This window comes from Protopterus annectens, chromosome 7.part1 (assembly GCF_019279795.1).
Source record: "Protopterus annectens isolate FY-2018-M chromosome 7.part1, PAN1.0, whole genome shotgun sequence".
NCBI lineage: Eukaryota > Metazoa > Chordata > Ceratodontiformes > Protopteridae > Protopterus > Protopterus annectens.
This window is the reverse complement of record NC_056740.1, coordinates 436196528-436220237: the sequence shown is the minus strand read 5'-3', so window position 1 is coordinate 436220237 and position 23710 is coordinate 436196528. Positions and strand designations below refer to the sequence as shown.

The 23710-nt window shown below is 43.6% G+C and overlaps 1 protein-coding gene across 1 annotated transcript in view; it reads right to left on the bottom strand.

Moving 5' to 3' along the window:
• ADAM10 (ADAM metallopeptidase domain 10) overlaps nucleotides 1-23710 on the bottom strand; it is a gene marked incomplete in the record, with an annotated part of 1900398 nt that overhangs the window by 1538299 nt on the left and 338389 nt on the right. Inside the window, 1 exon segment of the mRNA XM_044078896.1 lies at nucleotides 10643-10761. Within this exon segment, the coding sequence (XP_043934831.1) occupies nucleotides 10643-10761 (119 nt within the window).

The following is a 23710-nucleotide window of genomic DNA, read 5'->3' as shown; positions in this document are numbered from 1 at the left end:
TTATCTGCCTGCAGTAGCCCTCAGTCGGCCTGATTAACAAAGTCTTGGGTCCTGCATCGGTTGCTGTCTCATCTTCCATGACGTCAGGTAGTCAGTGGTATAAAGCATGCAGCCAGCGCCATTTTATAAGTGTTTCTTGCCCCAAATGTCAGGTGCCCCCATAATGGGAAGCAAATATATACAATGTTACAACTCCAACAAAAAGCAAATACACCAGAAAGTTTTAAGCATAGTAAACAAGAATAGAGGTATACACAATAGAAGTCATAGGCTGGAGGAAGGGTAACCAGGACTGCAACAGTGAATACACTTGAACATCTACATTTATGGTAAGTGTACACAACTGTACTATGTTCTTCGTGTTTCACTGTTGCAGTCATCACATTTGGGTAGATTCCAAAAGCTAAGGATGGAAGGAGGCAATTAGATAACATTAGGACTAGCTATAAGGCCCTGCAGAACTGCAGTGGCAAAGCCAGATCTCGATTTAGAAAAAAATGGCAAGTGGTAATGCTTGGTGAAAGTATGTACAGAACTCCAGGTAGTAGCTTCTATGTCGTCTTTGGTAGGGACACCTCTGAGAAAGGCTGTATAGGTAGATGCAGCCCTGGAGAAATGCGGTCTTATCCCCTGTGGGATAGGTTTTCCATGGTGCTTATAGCAGAAATGAATGCAATGACCAATCCACTTAGAAATGGTTTGCTTTGAAATAGCTTTCCCCTCTGCCCCTGCAGCAAATGCAACCAGCAGCTGTTCAGATTTCCTGAGAGGTTTAGTCCTGTCCAAGTAAAATCTAAGTTGTCTGTGCACATCCAAGGAGTGCAGTTCCCCTTTGTTCTGTGGATTAGAAAAAGAAGGTTGGCAAATGAATGGACTGATTAAGGGCCACACTGGATACTTCTTAGGCATGAAGGAGGGATTGGTCCTGAGGGACACCCTGTCCACATGAGAGATGATGAAAGGCTCCACAGCCAAAAGGGCCTGTAATTCAGACACCCTTCTTGCTGAAGTGATGGCTAGAAGGAAAGCTGTTTACCAAGAAAAGAATTTCAACTCTGCACTTGCAGCTGGGTCAAAGGGAGGTAGAGTGAGTTTTTCCAATACAAGTAAAGGTCCCAGGCTGGAGTAGGGGCTCTCCTAGGTAGTCTTAGGTTTTTTGGCCACTCTGAGGAATTGCTTCAGCAGTGGATGAGAGAAGAGGGGTGGTTCTGTACTGTAATGAGCTGAAATGGCTGAGGCATGAATTTTGATGGAGAAAAAGGAAAGGCCCTTTTGAAGCATCTCAGTTAAGCATTGAAGAATCTGAGGTAAACTGGACGCTCTGTGCCCATTCCATGAGTTTGGCTCCAGGAACAGAATCGTTTCCATTTTTCAGCATAGAATTTTCTAGTACTAGGCCTCCTTGCCTCGAGAATGACATCCATCACTTGCTTACTGAGGGATGGGAATGGTAAGATCAGGTAATTAGCCAGGCTGTCAAGTTCAGGGTTTGAAGCTGTGGGTGCAGAATCTGGCCCTCCTGCTGAGAAAGCAGAGCAGGGATCTGAGCCAGGTGCCATGGTGCCAGCACTGACACACTGCGCAAGAGCCAGTGTTGGTGTGGCCAGTCTGGTGCAATCAGTGTTGTCCCTGGTTTGTCCTGTTTGCCTCTCCTCTCCAAGGTACTACTAAAGATAAGAGAGGGAAAGGCAAAAACTGATAGTTTTTCCAGGTGAAGGACAGGGCCATCCACTTTCCAAGCTTGTTTGTGGGGAGTCCTTGTGCAGAATTTGTCGAATTGATAGTTCTGGGGGGAGGCAAACAGGTCCATCTCTGGACTCCCCCCTTTGTTTCTCAACATGGTGAATATTTCTGGTTCCAGTTTGCACTCGTGGGTCCATGAGATTTCTGCTTAGGTCTTCTGCCAGTGTATTTAGCTTTCCTGGCAGGAACGGAGTCTGTAGGTGCATTTGGTAAGCTCAAGGCTGTGTTCCACAAAGCCGTAGCTAGCCTGCAGAGAGGGTAAGAGTGGGTTCCCCCCCTGCTTGTTTATGTACTACATAACAGTGGTGTTGTCCATCTTTACCAATAATTGTCCTGGAAGAATGTGGTCCTTGAAGGCTGTCAGAGCATACTGTACAGCTAACATTTCTTTTTGATTGATATGCAGGTGCATTTGACTTGGGTTCCATTTGCTCTGAATGCACTGCCCTGCCAAGTGAGCCCCCCATGCATAGTCTGATGCATCTGTTGTTAGGGTTTGAGCGGCAGGGGGTAGAGTGAATGGCAGTCCCTTGTTTTGGTGGCAGGCCTCTGCCCACCAAAGGAACTCTATCTGAAGACAACGTATGATAGGAATCATTGATTCTAGATCCTGAGAATGTTGACACCATAGGCTTTTTAGATACCATTGTAGTTTCCTCATATGCAGTCTTGCATATGGAATTAGTACAATGCAGGAGGCCATGAACCCCAAGGCTTGCAGATAGCTGGGACTTTGTGGCCAGTAGTTTGAAGTAGGCTGTCAAATTAACTTTTTTCTCTGGCATGAGGTAGGCCATCTGGGAAGTTGTGTTCAAGCTTGCTCTCAGGAATACAATTTGTTGGCAGGGTACCAGATGTGATTTCTTTTTGTTTATGGTGTACGACAGAGATGTTAGCACTATGTACAAACGCCAGATGATTCAAAAGTATGCCCTGGCTTTCTGCTTGAATTCGACAATCGTCCAGGTATGGGCAAATTTGAATATTTCTTTGCCTGCAAAATGCAATGACTGGAGCTAGGCATTTTCTGAATACCCTGGGCGTAGTAGATAAGCCAAAGGACAGTGCAGAGAACTGATAGTGCATGAAGCCTGCCTTGAAGCGTAGGTATCTTCTGCAAGATTCCCTGATTGGGATGTGCAGGTAGGCTTCCTTTAAATCCAGTGTTGCCAACCAGGCATTCTTGCCTAGCATAGGAAGCAACTGGTGAAGAGTTAGCATTGTTAATTTTGGGATCACCAAAAAAGAGTTTAGGATAGAGAAATCCAGGATAGAACGCCAGGAGTGGTCTTTTCTGGGTACCAGAAAAAGTCTTGTACAGAAACCTTGTCCCCTTTCCTTTTTTAAAAAGTGACTTATGAGAGTCAGGTACCCTGTAATATCTATCTGGTTTTCTGGGAGCAGGAGGTAAGGAGTCAGGGGCCATGCTAGACTCCATAAAGGCAACAGCAGCAATGTCCAGTACAGGGGGATAGCTAAAGGCCTGCGTTGGGGCAGGAGTAAGAAATCCCTAAGCCTCTTTTTTTGAATCAAAGTAATCCTGACTTTCCCAGCGGAAAAGCTCCCCAAGAATATGCAAGGTTTCACCAAAAGAGAAATCCTCTGGAGGGGAAGCAGAAAGAATTGAGTCCTCTGCATCAGAATCCTCATAGGCAGATAAGGGTAAATCCTGGTCATCAGAAGAAACAGAAATTTCAGAATCCTGATCAGAAGAATCAAAGTCAAATTCAGTCCTAGGTCTCTTAGAGGGGGAAGGTTGACTTCCCCTGATTAAAGTAATAAGGTCTTCAGCCATTCTTTGTTTTTTAGGCATAGAGGCCTGACCATGCGGTCTGGGTGTCTGTTTTCTAGGCATAGATAGAGTTCTAGGCCTTGAAGAAGAAGAAGCTGGCATTGGTTTAATATGCAAGTTAGTAGGCTTGAATACACCTGCAGAAGCCGGTGCCTGCACAGCAGCTCTGGACCCATCCAAGGTAGAGACATCCGCAGGTTCCACAGTTGTCAGTGTACTATCCATTTGGAAATTAATTGTTTTGAAATGGCCTTGGCCTCTGCCCATGGTGCAAAGCTGACTAGTAACTGGTCAGATTTCCTGAAGGGCTTAGTTCTATCTACGTAGAATCTGAGCTGTGCAGGATCTTTTCCCCTTTATTTTGAGGATTAGGGAAGAAAGTTGGCAGATGGATAGATTGGTCGAGAGCCACACTGGGCACCACTTTAGGCATAAAGGAAGGGTTAGTCTTGAAGGAAACCCTGTCAGCATGGAAAATAATGAAGGGCTCCACAGCCATAAGTGCTTGTAGCTCAGACACTCTTCTAGCTGAAGTGATGGCCAGAAGCAAGGCTGTTTTCCAAGAGAGGAATTTTAACTCTGCTGACGCTGCAGTTTCAAAGGGGGGTAGCGTGAGCTTTTCCAGTACAAAGTTAAGGTCCCAAGCAGGGGTGAGTGCTCACCTTGGCAGCCTTAAGTTGTTGCCCCACTCAGGAACTGTTTGATGAGAGGGTGAGAGAAGAGGGGTGGGCTCAGTGTTGTAATGAGCCAAAATGGCAGTGGCATGGATCTTAATGGAGGAGAAGGATAGGCCTCTGTGGAGTAGATCTGCTAAGTAATCCAGGATTAGAGGCATGGAAGACAGAGTTGTGTCCTCTCCTTTAGACTTGAATCCAGGAGCAGTACCTTTTCCACTTAGCATAGGAATTCCTTGTACTGGGTCTTCTGGCTTCAAGAATGACGTCCAGCACCTCCTTGCTTAGGCTGGTCACTGGGGGAGAATTCAAGGAATAAGCCAGGCTGCAAGATTTAGGGTTTGCAGTTGCAGATGCAAGATCTGTCCCACCTGCTGAATGAGGGGGGTTGGGCTCTAGGGTAGGTGCCAGGGTGGCAACGGTAACAGGCTGCACAGGAGTGGGCACCAGTGTTGGCATGGCCAGTCCAGGGCAATCAGAATTATCCTTGGTCTGCCCCTGTCTTCTCTTGAGAAATACTCGAAAGAAGAGGGGGAAAGGCATAGATTGAGAGATTTACCCACTGGAAGGATAGGGCATCCACTTTCCAGGCCCTGCTGTGAGGTGCCCTGGTGCAGAATTTACTGAGCTGGTGATTGCAGAGGGAGGCAAAGAGATCCCCCTCTGGGGTCCCCCATTTCTGAATCAGAACATTGAAGGTACTGGGCTCTAATTGCCACTCATGTGGGTCTAGGAGATTTCTGCATAAGTTGTCTGCCAGTGAGTTTTGTTTGCCTGGCAGGAACTGAGCTTGCAGATGGACCTGCATGTCCAAGTCAGTGCTCCACAGGGCCATGGCTAGCCTGCAGAGTGAGTAAGAGTGGGCTCCCCCCTGCTTGTTGATGTACCACATAACCATGGTGTTGTCTGTTTTTATTAGCAGGTGACCTGGAGACAGTAGGGATCTGAAAGCTGTTAAGAGCATGCTGCATCTCTTTTTGGTTGATGTGCAGAAGAATTTGACTTGGGCTCCAGTGGCCCTGAATCCACTTGCCGTCTATGTGCGCCTCCCAGGCATAGTCTGATGAGTCTGTAGTTAGGGTCTGGGCTGCGTGGGTTGAGTAAAGGGCAGTCCCTTGTTGTGGTTGCATGCTGCTGCCCACCAAAGAAACTCTGTCCTTAGACAGGGTATGATGGGAATGACGGGTTCCAGGTCCTGAAAATGTTGGCACAAAAGACGTTTTAAATACCATTGAAGTTTCCTCATATGCAGTCTGGCATATGGAATTAGTAGTATGCATGAGGCCATGAACCCTACGGCCTGCAGGATTTTCCTTGCAGATAGCTGGGTTCTGGTGGCCTTTTGAGTAAAACAGTCTGTCAGATAGGCTTGTTTTTCTGGAGTGAGGAATGCCATCTGGGATGCTGTGTCCAAGCTTGCTCCCAGGAATACAATCTTTTGACTGGGGACTAATTTTGATTTTTTTCGTTGGTGTACCCCAGGGAGGTTAGAAGGTTCTTTACAAATGTCAGGTGCTGCAAAAGCATTTCCTGACTGTCTGCCTGAATCAGGCAGTCATCCAAGTACGGGTAAATTTGAATATTTTCCTGTCTGCAGTAAGTAATGGCTGGAGCCAGGCATTTTGTGAATTCTCAGAGCAGTGGATAAGCCAAAGGGAAGTGCAGAGAACTGATAATGCATAGATCCTGCCCTGAATCTTAGATATTTCCTGCATGAGTCTAGGGTGACTAACCAGGCATCTTTGGCTAGCATAGGTAGAATCTGCTGCCGGATGAGCATTTTGAATTTTGGTACCACCAGGAAGGTGTTGAGAATTGAAAGATCTACGATTGGCCCTCTTTTCTGGGTACCAGGAAAAGTCTGGAATAGAATCCTTGACCTATCTGTTCCGCAGGAACAGGCTGAATTGCCCTTATAGAGAGTAAGGCTTCTACTTGGTTTTGTGCCTCTGCCCACTGGTTTGGAGGAAGGTCTGAGAACCCTTTTGGGGTTGGCAGTGAGTGGAAGTAAAATCTGTACCTCTGGGACAAAGTGTTGAGGACCAATCCGTCTTTGGTGATGGAAATCCAGTTTTTTGCACGAAGGGCAAGTTTTCCTCCTAGTGGCAGAAGCAGTTGGGCAGAGGTGGGGAGTGGAGTTGAGAAGTCATTAGGAATTCTTTCCGTAAGGGGGTGGCTTAGCACTCCCTGCTTTAGAGTGGGGGCACTCCATTGCTTAGATCTCTGCATACCCTGAGACTGTAGCCTGGGAAGTTTGTTGCCACTGGGTCTAGTTGGAGATGGCCTTGAGGGGGCTGGAAAGGATCAATGTTTTGAGAGGCAATGCCTACTGAATCTAGGAGGCTCTACTTACAAGAATTCTTTGACTGTCTGCATAGATTTAGCTTTTTCTTCCATCTTTTTAAGAACCTTTTCTGCTTTGTGCCAAACAGATTATCCTGGTTCAAAGGAATGTGTAATAACTTTGATTTGACATGGTCTGGCAAGGTCTGCTCCTTAAGCCAAGCATGTCTTCTCAGTACAGAACCAGTGACTGCTACCCTGTAAGATGCTTCTAGGGCGTCAAAGCCACACTGCAACGTATGCTTGATTTGTCTTGCAGAATGCATAAGCTCTTGCAATTCTTTATTTTCTGCACAGTCTGCAAAGGTTGCTATTTTTTGCTTAAGTTCCATAACATGTTGGTACTTCAGCATGTGAAACTGACAATTCAAAGCCCTAATGGCAAGAGTTGCAGAGGTATATACTTTCTTACCCCATCTGTCCAAAGCTCTGGAATCCCTGTCCGAAGGGATGGGATTCTTAGCTGTAGTTGCTTTGATACCTTTAGGCCCCTGGGAAATGACCTCTGGATCAGCAGTAGGATTTCTGAAAAGAAATTTGAGAGAGTCAGGTACTCTGTAGTACCTGTGTGGTTTCTTAGGAGCAGGGGGTAAAGTATCAGGAGTAAGACTGGATTCCATAAAGACATCATCAACAACTTCCAGGAATGGAGGTATTGCTAAAGGCCTATGTTGTGGCAAATCTAGAAATTCTCTGAGTCTCTTTCTTGGTCTGAGGATAGTCTTGGCATTCCCAATGGTAATGCTCTCTTAAAGTATGTAAAGTTTCACCAAAAGAAAAGTCCTGTGGAGGCGAGGCAGAGGGAATGGATTCCTCTGCATCTGAATCCTCATAAGCAGATAAGGGCATGTCTTCATAATCAGATACCTCAGAGTCGTCGGACTCTTGGTCGGTTGAAGCTGCAGGGGACTGGTCTCTTTCTCTTAGCAGGGAAAGGCCGACTTCCCTAATCAGCATAATAAGGTCTTTTGCCATTTTAAGCATTTGATGTTTTGGCAAGGGAGCAGGTGCATGCACTTTGGTAGTCTGTTTTCCAGGCGTAGCGTGTACTCTTGGCCTTAGAAACTCAGTAGTTTTAGACAGAACTGAAGACGTGAAAGAAGTCTGTTTGTGTCGAACATCGGTAGTGCGAAGAACTTCCTCAGAAGCCGGTGCCTGCTCAGGGGCTCCAGACCCACCCAGGTAGAGACATCCGCAGGTTCCATAGTCAAAGAAGAGTCTTGTGGCATACCAGACTTCGAACGGGTCTCAGTAGAGGCCTGCAAATCCAGTGCAACGAGCATTAGGGGCTGCGAAAGCACCTCACTGAGTACTGGCAAACTGGCAACTAGCTTAACGGAAGCGTCGTCGGCAGCTTTGGACCTGTGCAGTCTGTCTCTGTCTTTATCCTTACATTTTTTCAGAATATCTGTAGTCGGATGGCTTACCGAAGCCACTTCGGAATACGGAGATCGAGAACTAAAGTATTTAGCGACAATAAGCACCAGAGGCGAATGGTTCAGGTATTGAACAAGACACAAAATACAGCGAGGTATGTCGTGGTCTGGGCCTAAACAGGTGACGCAGTAAGAATGAAAATCTCGGTGTGGTATTTGCTTTCCACAGACAAGACAATTGTTAACTTTTTCTGACATCTGTTAGAGCAAGAAAAAAAGATCCCCAATGGGGTACTTAGCTTTAGAAGACTTCAGGATGATTCAATTCATAAATGAAAAACTCAGGCAGCGGCTGACCAGCACTCGTGCAAACTGCTTCTGCTTCAGGCTCCTCGGCAAGAAAGACTGATGTAATGGCATTGGCTGCCTGTTTTTATACCCCTGACGACCTGATGTCAGTCCTGGAGTGACAGCAACCGACGCAGAAATACGAAGTCTCTGCTATTTGGGCCGACTGAGGACTGCAGGCAAATAAACCCAAGTGTGATGATTGCAACAATGAAACAAGAAGAACATTTTAAATTTAAACTATTTAACTTTAAACTACTTAGAGAAGGAGGGAAGAATCCTAAGACAGAGAAAGAGATAATTCAAAAAATTTTACCTAACTGGAGAGAGGTTCGTAATCGTGCCTGTCCATAATGCCGGCAAACGAGATCTGACAGTTTGAAGAGGAGTGAGGCATTATGGGAGAGGGAGGAGTTTGAGGCTAGACTCATATGCCTGAAAGAAATGACCGAAATATATCTGAAGACAGATCCAAAGACCCATTTGTGATGCATAATAAAATGGACATCAGCTTCACAGGTTTAAATTTAGACATCCTAAGCAATACTTGATATATGTCAACATGCAACAATTAAGCTACAGTAAAAAAGTCATTAAAAGTAGACAGTTCCATGCCCAGCAAGCTGCACATGTATGGCATACTCTACTGAACACAATTTATAGTTCAGTTATATTCCTAGCATTAATGATCATGCAACAATAGGTAATACTGCAACTTAAAGGCAGATCATGCCTCCTAAACCTGGTGGACTTCTTTGAGACGGTTACCAAGGCATTAGACTAGGGAAAGGAGGTCCACACAGCCTACCTAGACCTCGCAAAGGCTTTTGACACCATTCCCCATTCTAGTATTATAGACAAGCTCACCAGCCTGAACATAAACCCCTACGTCACGAGATGTGTTGCCATCTGGCTCATGGATAGAACCCACATGGTGAGAGTTGCAGGCTCTATGTCTGACTCTAAACCGGTTACAAGTGGCGTCCCCCAGGGCTCAGTCCTAAGACCCCTCCTGTTCGGTACATACTTCTGAGAGGTACAGGCAAGCATTGGAGGACTATGGCTGACCAAGTTCGCAGACGACTGCAAACTAGGAGCCATAATTGATTCTCCAGCTGATATAGACACCCTCCAGATGGGTTTCACGGAGACGGATACCTGGTGTCAAAATCATGGCCTCAAGCTAAATGCCAAAAAGTGAACAGTCATCCCCTTTGGAAAAAACAAAGTACCCGCGAACTACCACATAGGTGGTAGTCCCCTAAATACAGAAAATGTAATAAGGGATCTGGGGACCCAAGTAGATAGTAATCTCTCCTTTGATAATCATATTGTCAAGGTGGTTAGAAAATCCTTCTATGTGGCCCACCTAATCACAAAAGGGCTCGCATCAACAAAAGAGGTTATTGTGCCTCTCTACTCATCACTCATTAAACCCATCATAGAATACAACGTCCCATTTTGGGATGTACCTTACAAGACACCTGCAACAGCTGGAAAGACCACAAAAGTACCTCACCAAGAGGATTACTGGCCTCAAACAGATGCCCTATGCAGCCCGACTCAAACTCCAGCTGTACTCGGTTGAATACTGCTTACTCAGAGGTGATCTCTGCCTGACATAAAAGGCCATGTCCAACCCAGAATTGATGGACATGCTCCACCTAAAAAAAAAAAAAAAAAAAAAAAAAAAACAAATCCCGGAGAGCCACACGCTCTAGAGATATACACCTCACCACAACGATAAATAGGACATGCTGGAGGGATAGATTCCTGTCCCAGAGACTCCCCATGCTTTGGAACAGGATTCTAATATACATCAGGCAGAGCCCCTCAGTAACACAATTCCAAGAAAAACCTTGACGGGTGGATGGGAAACAGAAAATTTACCCCAGGGATCACTGCAGTGGCTCTGCTGGACAGTGACGCAGGGAACTAATGGCTCTGCTGGACAGAGGCACAGGGAACTAATCTAAGGGGGAGGCGAAAGCAAACATTCTGGCTAGGCTTATAAATGCCCTTGGATAGATAGCCTAGCCTATAAACCTATGAATATGCTGTAAACAGAAGTGAAAAAAATATTCTATTTATATATGTTTATTAAGTTAGTGCACTTATCACACTGGACCAATTTCAGGCAAAGCCAGAGTGAATGAAATCACAACTGTACATACAATTATGAACACTATTAGGACAACTCTTAAAAGAGATGAACAGATGGCATTGGAAATATTGACAAAAAAAAATTACAGATTGGTACCGATTATGGTTATATATAGTGCCTACAAACACATCCAGCAACAAACTCCTTTATCCACCTCTAAAACGGACTTCTAAATGTATACATTTAAAGAAAAAAATCTTACCATATATTTCCCCTGTATAAATATGAGAGGTATCATAGTCAAGTATTCTGCCAGACTCTTCTAATGTGAAATCTTTTGTGAACAAAGAAGTATCTCTTTTCATTCGAAGCTCAAAATGCCTGAAACGAAGAATGCACAGCTCTGTATATACAGCAACAAAATAAAGAATCATGCAACAAGGACATGACATTTTAAACCAGGCAAGTATCTTCATCCAGTACAGAAAGCACAGTCCAATCAATCCAAATGTGTAGACGCGCATAGGAAAAGCCCAGCGCCTCAATGGAGGTGCCTAGTATAAAACCATATGCAGAAACAAGCTACATAGAATTAACTGGATGTCTTAGCACCATGCTTGCCAGAACTGTACTAAATATAGATACTGGATTAAACACTAGTAAATAATGAAAAATAATTTGCAGTGTTAATTTTAAGTCAACTTATTCAGTGAATTCTTAAACAAGGTAGATTGATGGCTAGCCTTCTTATAGCCAGAGTCCACTTTATTGTCCAAAAAGTTTGCAGTGTCCATAACACATGCACACAGACACATACACACACTTCCCTTGATACTAGAGGCCCACAGCTCTCACTCAAGCAGACAGGGACAAATCTCAACAGAATCTGGGCTAAATCCAGATGTAATCAGGGGTGCTTTTAAAACATTAGTACTATTAACCAGAGGCATGGACAGGATAAGGGAATGTGAATTTATATACATTTTCTGAAGTAAAAGCAGTCAAAAAAACAATGACAGCAATTAGAGTTTTAAAGGGTAATTCTCTAGCTTTTCTGAAAAGGTAATCAGTTTTAGGAGCAATTAAGGGGGCACAGCTAAAATTTGAGTCAAAATCAAGGAAAGTTGAGAGGTATGGGGGACCCAATCCAATCAGATACTTCCAAGTCCTCAGTGAGGGAAACCTAACAGGACAAACAGAGGAAGTACTGTGAAAAGGAAATCAAGAGTTGGAGCAGACAAGGCCTCAAACCTTCTGCAGTCTTAATACACAATGGGGTAAGGAACCAAAAGAAGGAAATACTGAATGCTGTTGTATGACCAACATGAGGGAATCTTAGCTTGGCAATGAGATCTTCATCTGGACAGGTTCAGGATGTTTGGTTCTTACTAACTGTGAGAGTGCAATACATACTACAAAGTTTTACACACTTCTCAGTTGCTGTTATCAGCAGAGTCAAGGAGAGCTTGTGTTCAATTCCTAGCTTAAACATAGGTTCATAGGTAGGTACTAGTCTATCAGCCCTGGGACCTATATAAGCCTAACCAAAAAGGTTCCCTGGGTTTCGCCACCCAAGAAAATTATTTTTCTGTGCCCCTGTCAAGCAGTGCTGTAGAAGTGATCCCCGGGATGAATTTTCTATTTCCCATCCAGTCGTCAAGATTTTTCTTAAAAAGGGTCAATGAGGAGCTTTGCTTGACATTAATGGGTAGTTTGTTCCAGAATATGGGAAGTCTCTAGGACAGAAATCTATCCCCTCCAGCATGTTCTGTTTATTGTGGTGACAAGGTTTAGGTCCCTGGAGTGTGTGGTTCGAAGAGAGTAAGTGTAGCATGTCCAACAGCTCTGGGTTTGACATAGCTTTGTATGTTAGGCATAGATGGTCTCTGAGTAGGCGATATGCGATGGAGTAGAGCTGGAGTTTGAAATGGCCTGCGTATGGCATATGTTTGAGGCCGGTAATCCTCTTAGTGAGGTATTTCTGTGGCCTTTCCAATTGCTGTACATGTCTTGTGAGATGCATGCCAAATGGGGCACTGTACTCTAAAATGGGTCTGATGAGGGATGAGTAGAGAGGAACAATGACCTCCTTTTTTCTAGAGCTGTAAAAAAATACATAAATAAAAACAAAAAATACATAAATAAAAAACAAAAATTAAAACTAATTTCTTTTATTCGAGGGGAATATTTTTCTACTCAAACCTTTATGCAGCAAACCAGTCATGCACTTACAAATTCTCACAATTTACAAATGGCAAACAAAATGCAGCATCAGGACTATTCAGCCCATTTTAATTCTTTCTGGCCATTAATTTTTTTTTATTTTGTAATTACACATTTTAACTGCTTATGATAAAGTACAGTTGCACAAGACACTCTAGTAGTAGGTCATTGAGAAGAGGCAAATTTAACAGAAAAGTCCACTTGGGATCACACATCTGGTAAATGTGCATGTGTGCTGGTTAAAACTTCTCAGATATTAATGTGGGACCATGCTGTTTTCATGCCCATGGAGATACTGAAAGAGATGTGAAAATCCCATATACAGCTAGTACTATCATAGGTAGGTACTAGGCTATCTGCCCGAAGGCATTTACAAGCCTAGCTGGAATGTTTTGGCTTTCCCCGTCCCCTTAGATTAGCTCTCTGTGCCTCAGTCCAGCAGAGCCATTGAAGTGATCCCTGGGGTAAACTTTGTTTCCCATCCACTCGTCAAGGTTTCTCTTGAAGAGGGTTAGCGAGGAGCTCTGCTTAATGTAGATTGGAATCTTATTCCAGAGCATGGGAAGTCTTTGGGACAGGAATCTATCCCTCCAGCATGTCTTATTTATTGGTGTGGTGAGGTTTAGATCCCTGGAGCATGTGGAGTGAGGGGATATGGTTTTCTTTAGGTGGAGCATGTCCATCAATTCTGGGTTGGACATGGCCTTATATGTCAGGCAGAGATCACCTATGAGTAGGCAGTATGCAACAGAGTACAGCTGGAGTTTCTTCAGTCGAGCTGCATAGGGCATCTGCTTGAGGCCAGTGATCCTCTTGGTGAGGAACTTCTGTGGTCTTTCCAGTTGTTGCAAATGGGGCATTGTACTCTATGATGGGTCTGATGAGTGATGCGTAGAGGGGCGCAATGACCTCTTTCGATCTGGAAGCAAACCCTTTTGTGATTAGGTAAGCCACATAGAAGGATTTTCTAACCACTTTGGCAATGTGATTATCAAAGGAGAGGTTACTATCTACTTGGGTCCCCAGATCCCTTATTACATCTTCAGTATTTAGGGGGCTACCACCTATGTGGTAGTTTGTGGGTACTTTGTTTTTTCCAAAGGGGATGACTATACACGTTTTGGCATTTAGCCTAAAGCCATGGTTTTGACACCAGGTATCTGTCTCAGTGAGACCCTTTCGGAGGATGTCTACGTCAGCCGGAGAGTCAATTATAGCCCCTAATTTGCAGTCATCTGCAAACTTGGTCAGCCATAGTCCTCCTGTGCTTGCCTGTACCTCTGAGAAGTAAACAGGAGGGGTCCTAGGACTGAGCCCTGGGGAACGCCACTTGTAATCGGTTTAGAGTCCGACCTAGCTCCTGCAACTCTTACCATGTGGTTTCTGTCCATGAGCCAGTTGGCAACCCATCTCGTGACATAGGGGGCTTATGTTCAGGCTGGTGAGCTTGTCTATAATACCCGAGTGGGGAATGGTGTCGAAGGCCTTTGCTAGGTCTAGGTAGGCTGTGTGGACCACCTTTCCCTCGTCTATAGCCTTGGTAACTGTCTCAAAGATGTCCACCAGGTTTAGGAGGCATGACCTGCCCTTAAAGCCGAACTGGGTAGGATCCAGTGTTTGGAGGTTTCCAATGTCTCTGTTATTGAGATCCATGATGATGTGCTCCATAGCTTTGCAGACCAAGCTAGTCAGGCTTATAGGGCGATAGTTCCTGGGGTCCGTTGTGGCTCCACCTTTGTGGAGCGGAATAACCATTGCTGTGTACCACTCTGTGGGCACGTAGCCTGTGGAGAGGTTGAGTTTAAACAGTGTGTTTAGGTGAGGGGTTAGTTCATCTTTGAGCTCATGTAGGACACAGCCTGGGACACCGTTCGGTCCCACTGATGCTGTGTTTTTGGCTTTGGAGAGGGCTGTTTTAACCTGAGTGTCTGTGATTTCAGGGGCACTACATTCTTCTGGTATAGTTATGGGCCCTTTTGGGGTGATGTTTGCACTGAACCTGTCTGCCAGGATGTTTGCTATATCGGTCGGTTCAGTGTATTTTGTGCCATTCTGCACCAACTCTGAGCAGAGTCCAATATGTTGTTACCCCTGTGGGGGTGTTGACCAGTTGATCCAGGGCGTTTGAGTTTATAAATTCTAGAAAATGTTGGGCAAGGGAGTTCATACTTGAGTAGTTCTCCCAGTTAATGTTTGGGTAATTGAAATCACCCAATATCAGGGTGTTTGGAAGGACCTTTATGTTTCCCAGTGTTTCCAGGAATGCAGAGTGGGGGTCCTGGGACATGGTGGGTGATTTGCAGCAAGTTATAATTTGAATAGCAGTTTTGCCCGTTGTGAGCTGCACATGGATGACCTCTGAAGCATCGTGCTGTGCCACTAATCTGGAGGTGTGGGCATCCTTGATGAATATGGATACTCCACCGCCTTTTGCATTTCAGTCCGGGTTTTGTGGCCGAAATGTATGGTATGAGTTGTGGCCTGGTAGCGCTGGGGTGTTCTCTGGAGCCTTAAACCAGGTTTCTGTTACTGCACATATATTGATTTTCTCCATACTGAGGAGTGCCTCGAGTGCGTGCATTTTGAGGTTTAGACTTCCGGCATTGAGTAGTATTACCTTCAGTTTTTTGTACTTGTGCTATTTACGGCGATGGGTTTGTCTTTTGAGCTTTGCCTAAAAAAGGCACTATGGGGGTGGCAAGAGCCATGGCCAGTATTCGAAAGCCTAATGGTGACAGGTGCAAGCAGTCTCTAGCGAAGCAGCGTGACTTGTCGAGCATGTCATCCCAGGCTGACAGACACTGGATCCCCTTTGAATGACACCAGAAGCTTAGCCAATTGCTGAAATTGATAATTATTTCCCTATACCATGGTATAATTCTTGGTGAGAGCAGGATGCTACTCAGGGTCAGGGTCACACAGGCCTGGGCTATGTGATCAGAGAGCTCCTCCATGTCTTTTTTCAAGTAGTCCAGAGAGGTACAGCTTAGGTCATTCACACCGATATGGACTCTCTGTCCCGTTATTCCAGCCTGGAAGCCCCACAATGAAGTATGACTGCAATACATAAACACCCAGTACTGAGCAAAATAAGGGTGGCACAGTGTTTAGCATTCCTGCCTCAGCAGTTGGTTCTCCAGTTTGGTTCTGCAGGTACATGTTCTGCAGAGTTTTCACATTCTCCTCCAATCTGTGTGGGCTGTTACTACTTGATGTGGTTTCTTCCCAAATGCTCAAGGTAAACTGGCAATCCTCCAAGTTATCCAGATGTGAGTGTGTGTGACAGTGTGTGTGTGAGAGACAGAGACAGCGAGAGTGTGTGTTTGTGAGAGACAGTGAGAGTGACAGTGCAAGTGTTTGAGAGACAGTGCAAGTGTGTGTAACAGTGAGAATGTAACCCCAGACCCAAGCTATCAAGAGCGAAGGCCCCAACAGGCAGAGATGGCTGAGAAAACTTCAGAGTAGACTCTGCTGTGGGGGACCCCAGCACCAAAGATTCAGCTCAGAAACTTTTCTCGGATCCAAAAGAATCAAAGATGAGAGTTGAGGGATGCTGCTGAACTCTTAACTTCTTGAAATGTTTGCTCTGACAGAGAAAAATATCCATTAATAATCATGAAAAATTTCACATACCATTAAGATGTACAGCCCTTGGAACACACATCTGAAAATTTTAGGCAGCAATTGAGATCAGAGGTACTTTAGAAGAGAAGAGGAAATTATGGATAGGAGGAGTCAGTGCCTCATATCCACAGCTTTAGAAGACGGTGCCAAGGTTGGACCTAATCGGATCAGACAACCCAAAGGTTGAGTCAGATTAAAATAAACATCAGATCAAGTTTTAAACACAAGCATTCATATAAATGTCCATTCAACTCCAAAAATATACTTCTGGACTGTCGGAAAACATTTAAAAGAGGAAAGAAAACCATAAAATAAGCCATATGGTACTAAGAGAGTCTATACTTAGAATGCAGTCCCTAGAGACAAAAACAGTAAACAGGTGCAGATGTTCCTGAAAATAAATAACAATATGTGACAGAATTTTGTAACATAGTACAAACTCTGCAGACTTCGTTAAAAAGGCAGTTCATTAATGTGCTTACATTATCATTTCTGTAACTTTTTTTAATTATGTTTCCATGTACTATTCATATTCCTACTGGAAGTGGGGAGAATTGTGTGCTATATAATATACAAATGTTATGCTAACAATTTTAAAATTTTAATCTGGATATACATACTTTTCAAGGGTGTCTGTTACTATGTTCAATATCTGCAGGTTGAGAAGTGCAGTTAGAAGTTCTACTGATATTATGCAATCCTCCTTGGCACGGTCTTACTGGTTTTCACTATTGTACGGTCTTACTGGTTTTCACTATTGTACTTTTTAAAAATTTGTTATTCTTTCTCATCATTGTATTAGTGCTTTTATTGGAGATTTTTTTTTTTTTTACAAGACCAGCCTACAGATAGTACCATATCAGCTTTGATTCTGATGTAGATATTCGTAGCTTTGATTCTGATGTAGATATTCGTGTAAAACCTTAAGACATCACTTGCAGATGCTGAAGACCACCTGTATGTAACTTATAACTGCAAATATTGGTATTGGTCTGGACTTTATGTATATTAACATGTTTGACATAATAACCTTTTAACTACAGATCCAATTCCTAAAATGATTAAATATAAATGTTGAATGCTTTCAATCACCAATTAAATTGTTACAATGTTAAAAAAATAATTCTCTCTCATTCTCAGGGTTCAAAGAAAGGCTGCCAAAACTTCTGCAAAAAAAGTTAAGCCAAGTCCTTCTGTGTTGCAAAATTTTTGATTTACTTTGGGAAGGCAATGACTGGCACAAAATTTTTAACACCAAAGAGTTTTTGGTACTTGCAGTACTAATGATGTGGTTGACACAGTGTGGTGCTCTTGTACTCCAATCAAAAGGAATGTGCGTGTGTCGCGGTATCATCCTACTGCCAAAGTCCAAGACAGGTCTATCAACTCCTGTTCCCACCAGACATGCTCAGATTTTTGCTGGGACCAGTCATGCAGCCTAAGGGTATCCCAACAGTCTTCGCTGTCACCATTCAACCTGGGTTATTTTCTGGTATGCCCTACCCACAACTCCTCCCTCCCACTGCGGTTATGCCATAACTCCTTGAAGGGGACTGGCATGCAGTGTAAAGCCCCTCCTCTGAAGCAGCTCAGATTTGTCCACCACCCACATCTCTCCTTACACTGAACATCCTTGAAGCAGAGTGCCCAGCCTCCACCAGGGATCGCTGCATTGAATGACTATGCAAGCACCTATCCTTCCCTGCAGCTCAGTCAATAAGTCACAAGAGCCACTAATAGTCACGGATCTAACCCTTCACTCCACCAGAGTGGCTAATCAAGTAGTATATTGATGGCATGATAGTTAAGACTTAGAATACACAAGGATTCAAGGGAGGTCAAAGTACCTCTCCAATCACTGCCACTGCCTCCCATATTTCTAACTGCCATGACAGGACAGACAAATATACTGCATTAAATATTATTAAAAAACTGTGATGGTTACAAATGCTGAATCTTATTTGTTGGAACAAGAAATTAAATTTTAAAACGCGTCTTTTCTTGACATGGCTTGAACACTGATATTAATGGAACTACTTTGCTACAACTGAATTGTGTGCACTTGGAATTTTGTGTACGAGTAAATGAAATACATTATGATGGTGCAGGGGGGCGTACTTTAACTAGTTGTGCATTTACAGCTCAAATAATACTCCCTACAATGATTGTTCTGTTTGAAGGATTTTTGGTTTGGTTGAGGACATCAAGTGTCATACAGGAATATTCACATTGCAGCAATTTCAGCCACTTTTTTCTGTTTTACTGCCTAAGTATTCAGCAGAGTGCATTAATGCTGATTTTCATTTATCGGCACAAATGGAATATTTGAAAGGAATATGGGTCTCTCCAAAACAAATTACACACTGAACATGCCTATTCTGAAAAGAGATTCTTCACCTCAATAGATGGTGGCCACCCAAAACTGAATAGAATAAACTTTTGACATGCAGAAATGAAATAAATTTAACAAGTTTCCCCAAAAGTTTAAGGACCAGAGTGCATGCATTATGTGACAGATCCTGGCACCTGAGAAGCAGCTGACTGTTACTTTCCAGCTGGCATTCCTGGTGTGGGATCTTGCTGTCCAGTATCACGTGACTTTTCAGGCAGTTTACATTCCCCTCTGGTCAAAACAGCTACAGTACAAGCCGATTCACAAGTTGAACTATGAAAACAGCAACAACCATTATGAAAATTTTAAATGCAAGTAATAACTGTCACAGATGCTAAACACTGCTAACAGAGAAACCCAAGAACACTAAGGGAGGAAAGCAGCCACTCCACACAAAGGACAGCGTAGGTCCAGAGAAGAATATCACTGCTTTACGTGAAGATTTTAGAATAAACCAGAAACGCAACAAAAGTGACATTTGACAATATAAACAATAAGCAGAAGCAAACAAAAAATAATTTCTCAGTGAATATCCTTTTTATAGTGCAAATTTGCAAAAATGCAGCCTGGGGCTACTTATGAGGATCTTGTGAGCTCCCTACAGAGTTAAAAAAATAAGAGAGATAGATAAAAGTGGACAGGGACAGCAGTGCACTGCATAAGGAAGTGGCATTAAGCAGCCTGGAAAATGTTGCTTTTCTCGGTGGCCCTAAAATCTACAGCTCTTCTTCTTTCGGCTTTTCCCGGTTAGGGGTCGCCACAGCGGATCACCTGTCCGCTCATGATTGGCAGTGGAGTTTTACGGTGTCGAGTTGCCAGCCCGGTGCCCAACCTTCCACAGAAGGCACACGCATGCACACACACACACCTAGGGCCAATTTAGAGTGTCCAATCCACCTACTGTATGTCTTTGGGATGTGGGAAGAAACCGGAGCACCCGGAGGAAACCCACGCGACCACAGGGAGGACATGCAGATTCCGCACAGAAGGCACCCCAGCCGAGAATCGAACCAGAGAACCTCTTGCTGTGAGGCGGCAACATAGACCCATGCAGTATATATATATATATCTGTTAATCCTTCCAAAAAATTTCAACTTGAACTCCAGAAATTTTATTCAGACAGTTTACAGATTATTAACCTCTTTCCTGTAATTATTCCTCTGTGCTTGCTCTAAGAATACTCAAAGAAATAAACCAATAACTTTGCTGTGAACAGATACTCATGAAACATACTGCAGATAAAATTTCTGCTCAAGATGTTTCATACAAACGCCAATGCCTTTCTGACTGTAAAATCATTTTAATTTAAACATTTCACAAATTAGAAATACATGCAAGTTCTTGTTCTCTGTAGTCATTCTCCTATGTTTCCACACTGTGTAAGTGATTCATGCCAGTACTGCTTCACTATTAACAATAAATGGTTCTAGTTTCAACATGTGCACTTGCAAAGCATAAGATAGTTCATAATATGCGATATCCCAAAATATCAGCAAGCGAAATAGAATGGTACACCTAAGAAGGATGGATTTGGTCCTGTAGCCTTCTCGGAGATTATGGCCAGGTTTTCTCAGTTATTGCTGGAAATGTACATCAGGTGACCTTTAGAGACAACTGCAGATTACAGACATGAATACTGCTTTACATTATTCATTTTGGGAGATGGACATCCTTCTGGAGGTTTCAGAAAAGATGTACTCAGATGCCAGAAGTATCTGATGTCTTTCTTTTGTCCTGCAATGTTAATAAAGTAACAGTTTACCCAAGCCCTCTTATGAATGAGGTTCAGTTTCACCTCTCACAAGTAACATCAGCTCCAGAGCTACGGTCAGCTAGTTATGCTTTGCAGAAAGTGATTATGGGCACAGTGGCATCCCCCTGTGTTTGCAACAAGATGTGGAAATAGTCTTCCTCTGATACACAGACATCTTGCTATGGCCCAGGCCTCTACAGCTCTTATACCTACAAATTAAGGATGAACATAATTTTATCAGATCAAAGGCTTCTCCCAAAGATGAAAAGAAAGAATCAAATTTGCCATGACAGCTACGGAGCAGGATGACTTTTGGCTCTGTACAGTTCTGCCTTCCGGATGACGGAGAAAATCAGGGGTACAGCTTTGTAAGTAAACTTACCATGACACTACATGTTTGAATGATTACTGCTGCAGTAGCTTTAGTAATACGGGTCATACACTACCAAAGATATAACAGCTAGCCAACTTCCAAAGCTTCAGGGTACCTTCCACATGCCCAAACTATAAGGCAGCTCAAGCTGAGCTGAATACAAGATAGCTTTGGACGCAAAACCATTCAGACATTACATACCAACAGTGAGAGTGAGGCAGAGCTCTGAAAGGACAATGCCACGAAAATAAAAAATAAGTATTCACACATTTGAAAGTACAGTTGTGTGAAATCCTACAACAAACAGTAGATGTCCTTCTCTTCACTGTTGCAGTACTCATAACAATAGAGATCCCTTGCCTAGGGCGGCCTGACATAGTACAGATGTGTACACTTAACAAATGTAGATGTTAGAGTGCATTCACTGTTGCAGTCATTACATTTGGGTAATCTGCTGGCAGGTTGCCCTCAGTCGGCCTGAATAACAAAGTCTTGTGTCCTACGTCGGTTGCAGTCTCCTCTTCCATGACGTCTGGTCGTCAGGGGTATAAAACATGCAGGCGATGCCATTTTAATCAGTTTTTCTTGCCCCAGATGTCAGGTGCCCCCCAAATGGGGAGCAAAAAAAAAATAATATATATATATATATATATATATATATATATATATATATATAGACTGCAAATATATAAATGCACCTTAGAAACATAAAATTTACCTTCAACTAAAAGCAAATACACCACAAAGGCTTTTGAGTATAGTGAAGGAAATAAAAGGTATAGAAAGGGGGCTGAAGGGTAGGTAACCCGGACTGAAACCGTGAATAAATTCATACATCTACATTTATGGTAAGTGCACACAACTGTACTATGTCCATAGTGTTTTACTGTTGCAGTCATTACATTTATAGATTCATAGGTTAGTACTAAGCTAACTGCCCTTGCAAGCTATTTTAAGCCTAGCCAATTATCCCTTGTGAGACTCGAACCCTGAACCTTGCGTTTATAATGCAAACACCTTAACCATTAGGCCACCCTCCCAACCCATTTGGGTAGAATCCCAAAGCTATGGATGGGAGGATGGAACTAAACAGCATTAGGAGCAGCTATAAGGCCCTGCAGGACTGCAGTGGCAAAGCCTGCCCAGGATTTAGAGAAGAGAGGTAAATGATAATGCTTTGTGAATATATGAACTGAGCTCCAAGTAGCAGCTTCTAGAATGTCTCTGGTAGGGACCCCTCTGAGAAAAGCTGCTGAAGTGGAGGCAGCCCTGGTGGAATGGGATCTGATCCCCTTGGGCACAGGTTTACCGTGGTGCAAGTAGCAGAAATGAATGCAATGGCTTATCCACTTAAAATAGTCTGCTTTAATATCGCCTTTCCCTCTGATCCTGCAGCAAATGCTACCAGTACTTGCTCAAACATTCTTAGAGATTTTGTCCTGTTGAAGTAGAATCTTAGTTGTCTGTGTACATCCAATGAAGGCAGAATCTGCTCCCCCTTGGTTCTGCGGATTTGGGAAAAAAAGTTGGCAGGTGAATGGTCTGGTTAAGAGTCACACTGGATACCACCTTACGCATAAAAGAAGGATTGGTCCTGAGGGCCACCCTGTCCAGGTAAAAAATAATGAAAGGCTCCACTGCCATAAGAGCCTGTAGTTCTGAAACCCTTCTAGCTGAAGTGACTGCCAAAAGAAAAGATGTCTTCCAAGAAAGAAATTTTATATCCGCAGTAGCTGCTGGTTCAAAAGGAGGCAGGGTGAGTTTTTCCAGCACAAAAGTGAGGTCCCATGCAGGAGTTGGCGCTCACCTGGGAGGCCTTAAATTTTTGGCCCCTCTGAGATAATGCTTTAGCAGTGGATGAGAAAAGAGGGGAGGCTCTGTGTTGTAATGAGCCGAGATAGCAGAGGCATGGATTTTTATTGAAGAAAAAGACAGGCCCTTGTCGAGCATCTCAGTTAAGTATTGTAAAATCTGAGGAATATTGGGCTTTCTGTGTCTATTCCTTGTGCTTGAATAGCACAGAATATTTTCCATTTATCAGCATAAGATTTTCTAGTACTAGGCCTTCTGGCTTCCAAAATGACATCCATCACATGTTTACTGAGAGATGTGGTTTGAATCATTAGTTGATTAACCATGCTACAAGATTCAGAGTTTAGAGCCGAGTGTGCAGAATTTGATAGTTCTGCTGAGACAATAGATGAGGTGTTTGGGGCAAGTACCACGGAGGAAGGCGTGACATATTCCTTAGAAGCAGGTACCAGTGTTGGCAAGGCCAGTGGGGAGCAATTAGAATCATTTTTGGTTTTTCCAGTCTGACTTTTAGTAAGACTGTGGAGAGTAGAGGCAGAGGGGGGAAAGGCATAGACTGATACGTTTTCCAGCTGAAGAATAGAGCATCCACTTTCCATGCTTTTTTGTGATTAGTTCTTGTGCAGAATTTGTCCAACTGATAGATTTATTTGCCTCGCCCCAAAACTATGTCTGGGCTTCCCCATTTCTGTGTTATCATGCTGAAGATTTTTGGATCCAGTTTCTATTCGTGCGGATCCATAAGGTTTCTGCCTAGGTCGTCTGCCAGAATATTTTGCTTTCCTGGCAGGAATTGAGCTTGAAGATGTATTTGGTAAGTCAAGGCTGTGTTCCACAAGGCCATGGCTAGTCTGTAATGGGGGGTAGGAATGGGTACCCCCCTGCTTGTTTATGTACCACATAACTGTGGTGTTTTCCGTCTTTATCAGTAGTTGTCCTGGATGAAGCAAGTCCTTGAAGGCTGTCAGTGCATTCTGAACAGCTAGCATTTCTTTCTGGTTAATATGTAGATGCATTTGGTTTGGGCTCCATTTGCCCTGAATGCATCTCCCTGCCAGGTGGGCCCCCCCAAGCATAATCTGATGCGTCTGTAGTTAGGGTTTGGGTGGCAGGCGGTAGAGTGAATGACAGTCCCTTGTTTTGGTGACATGT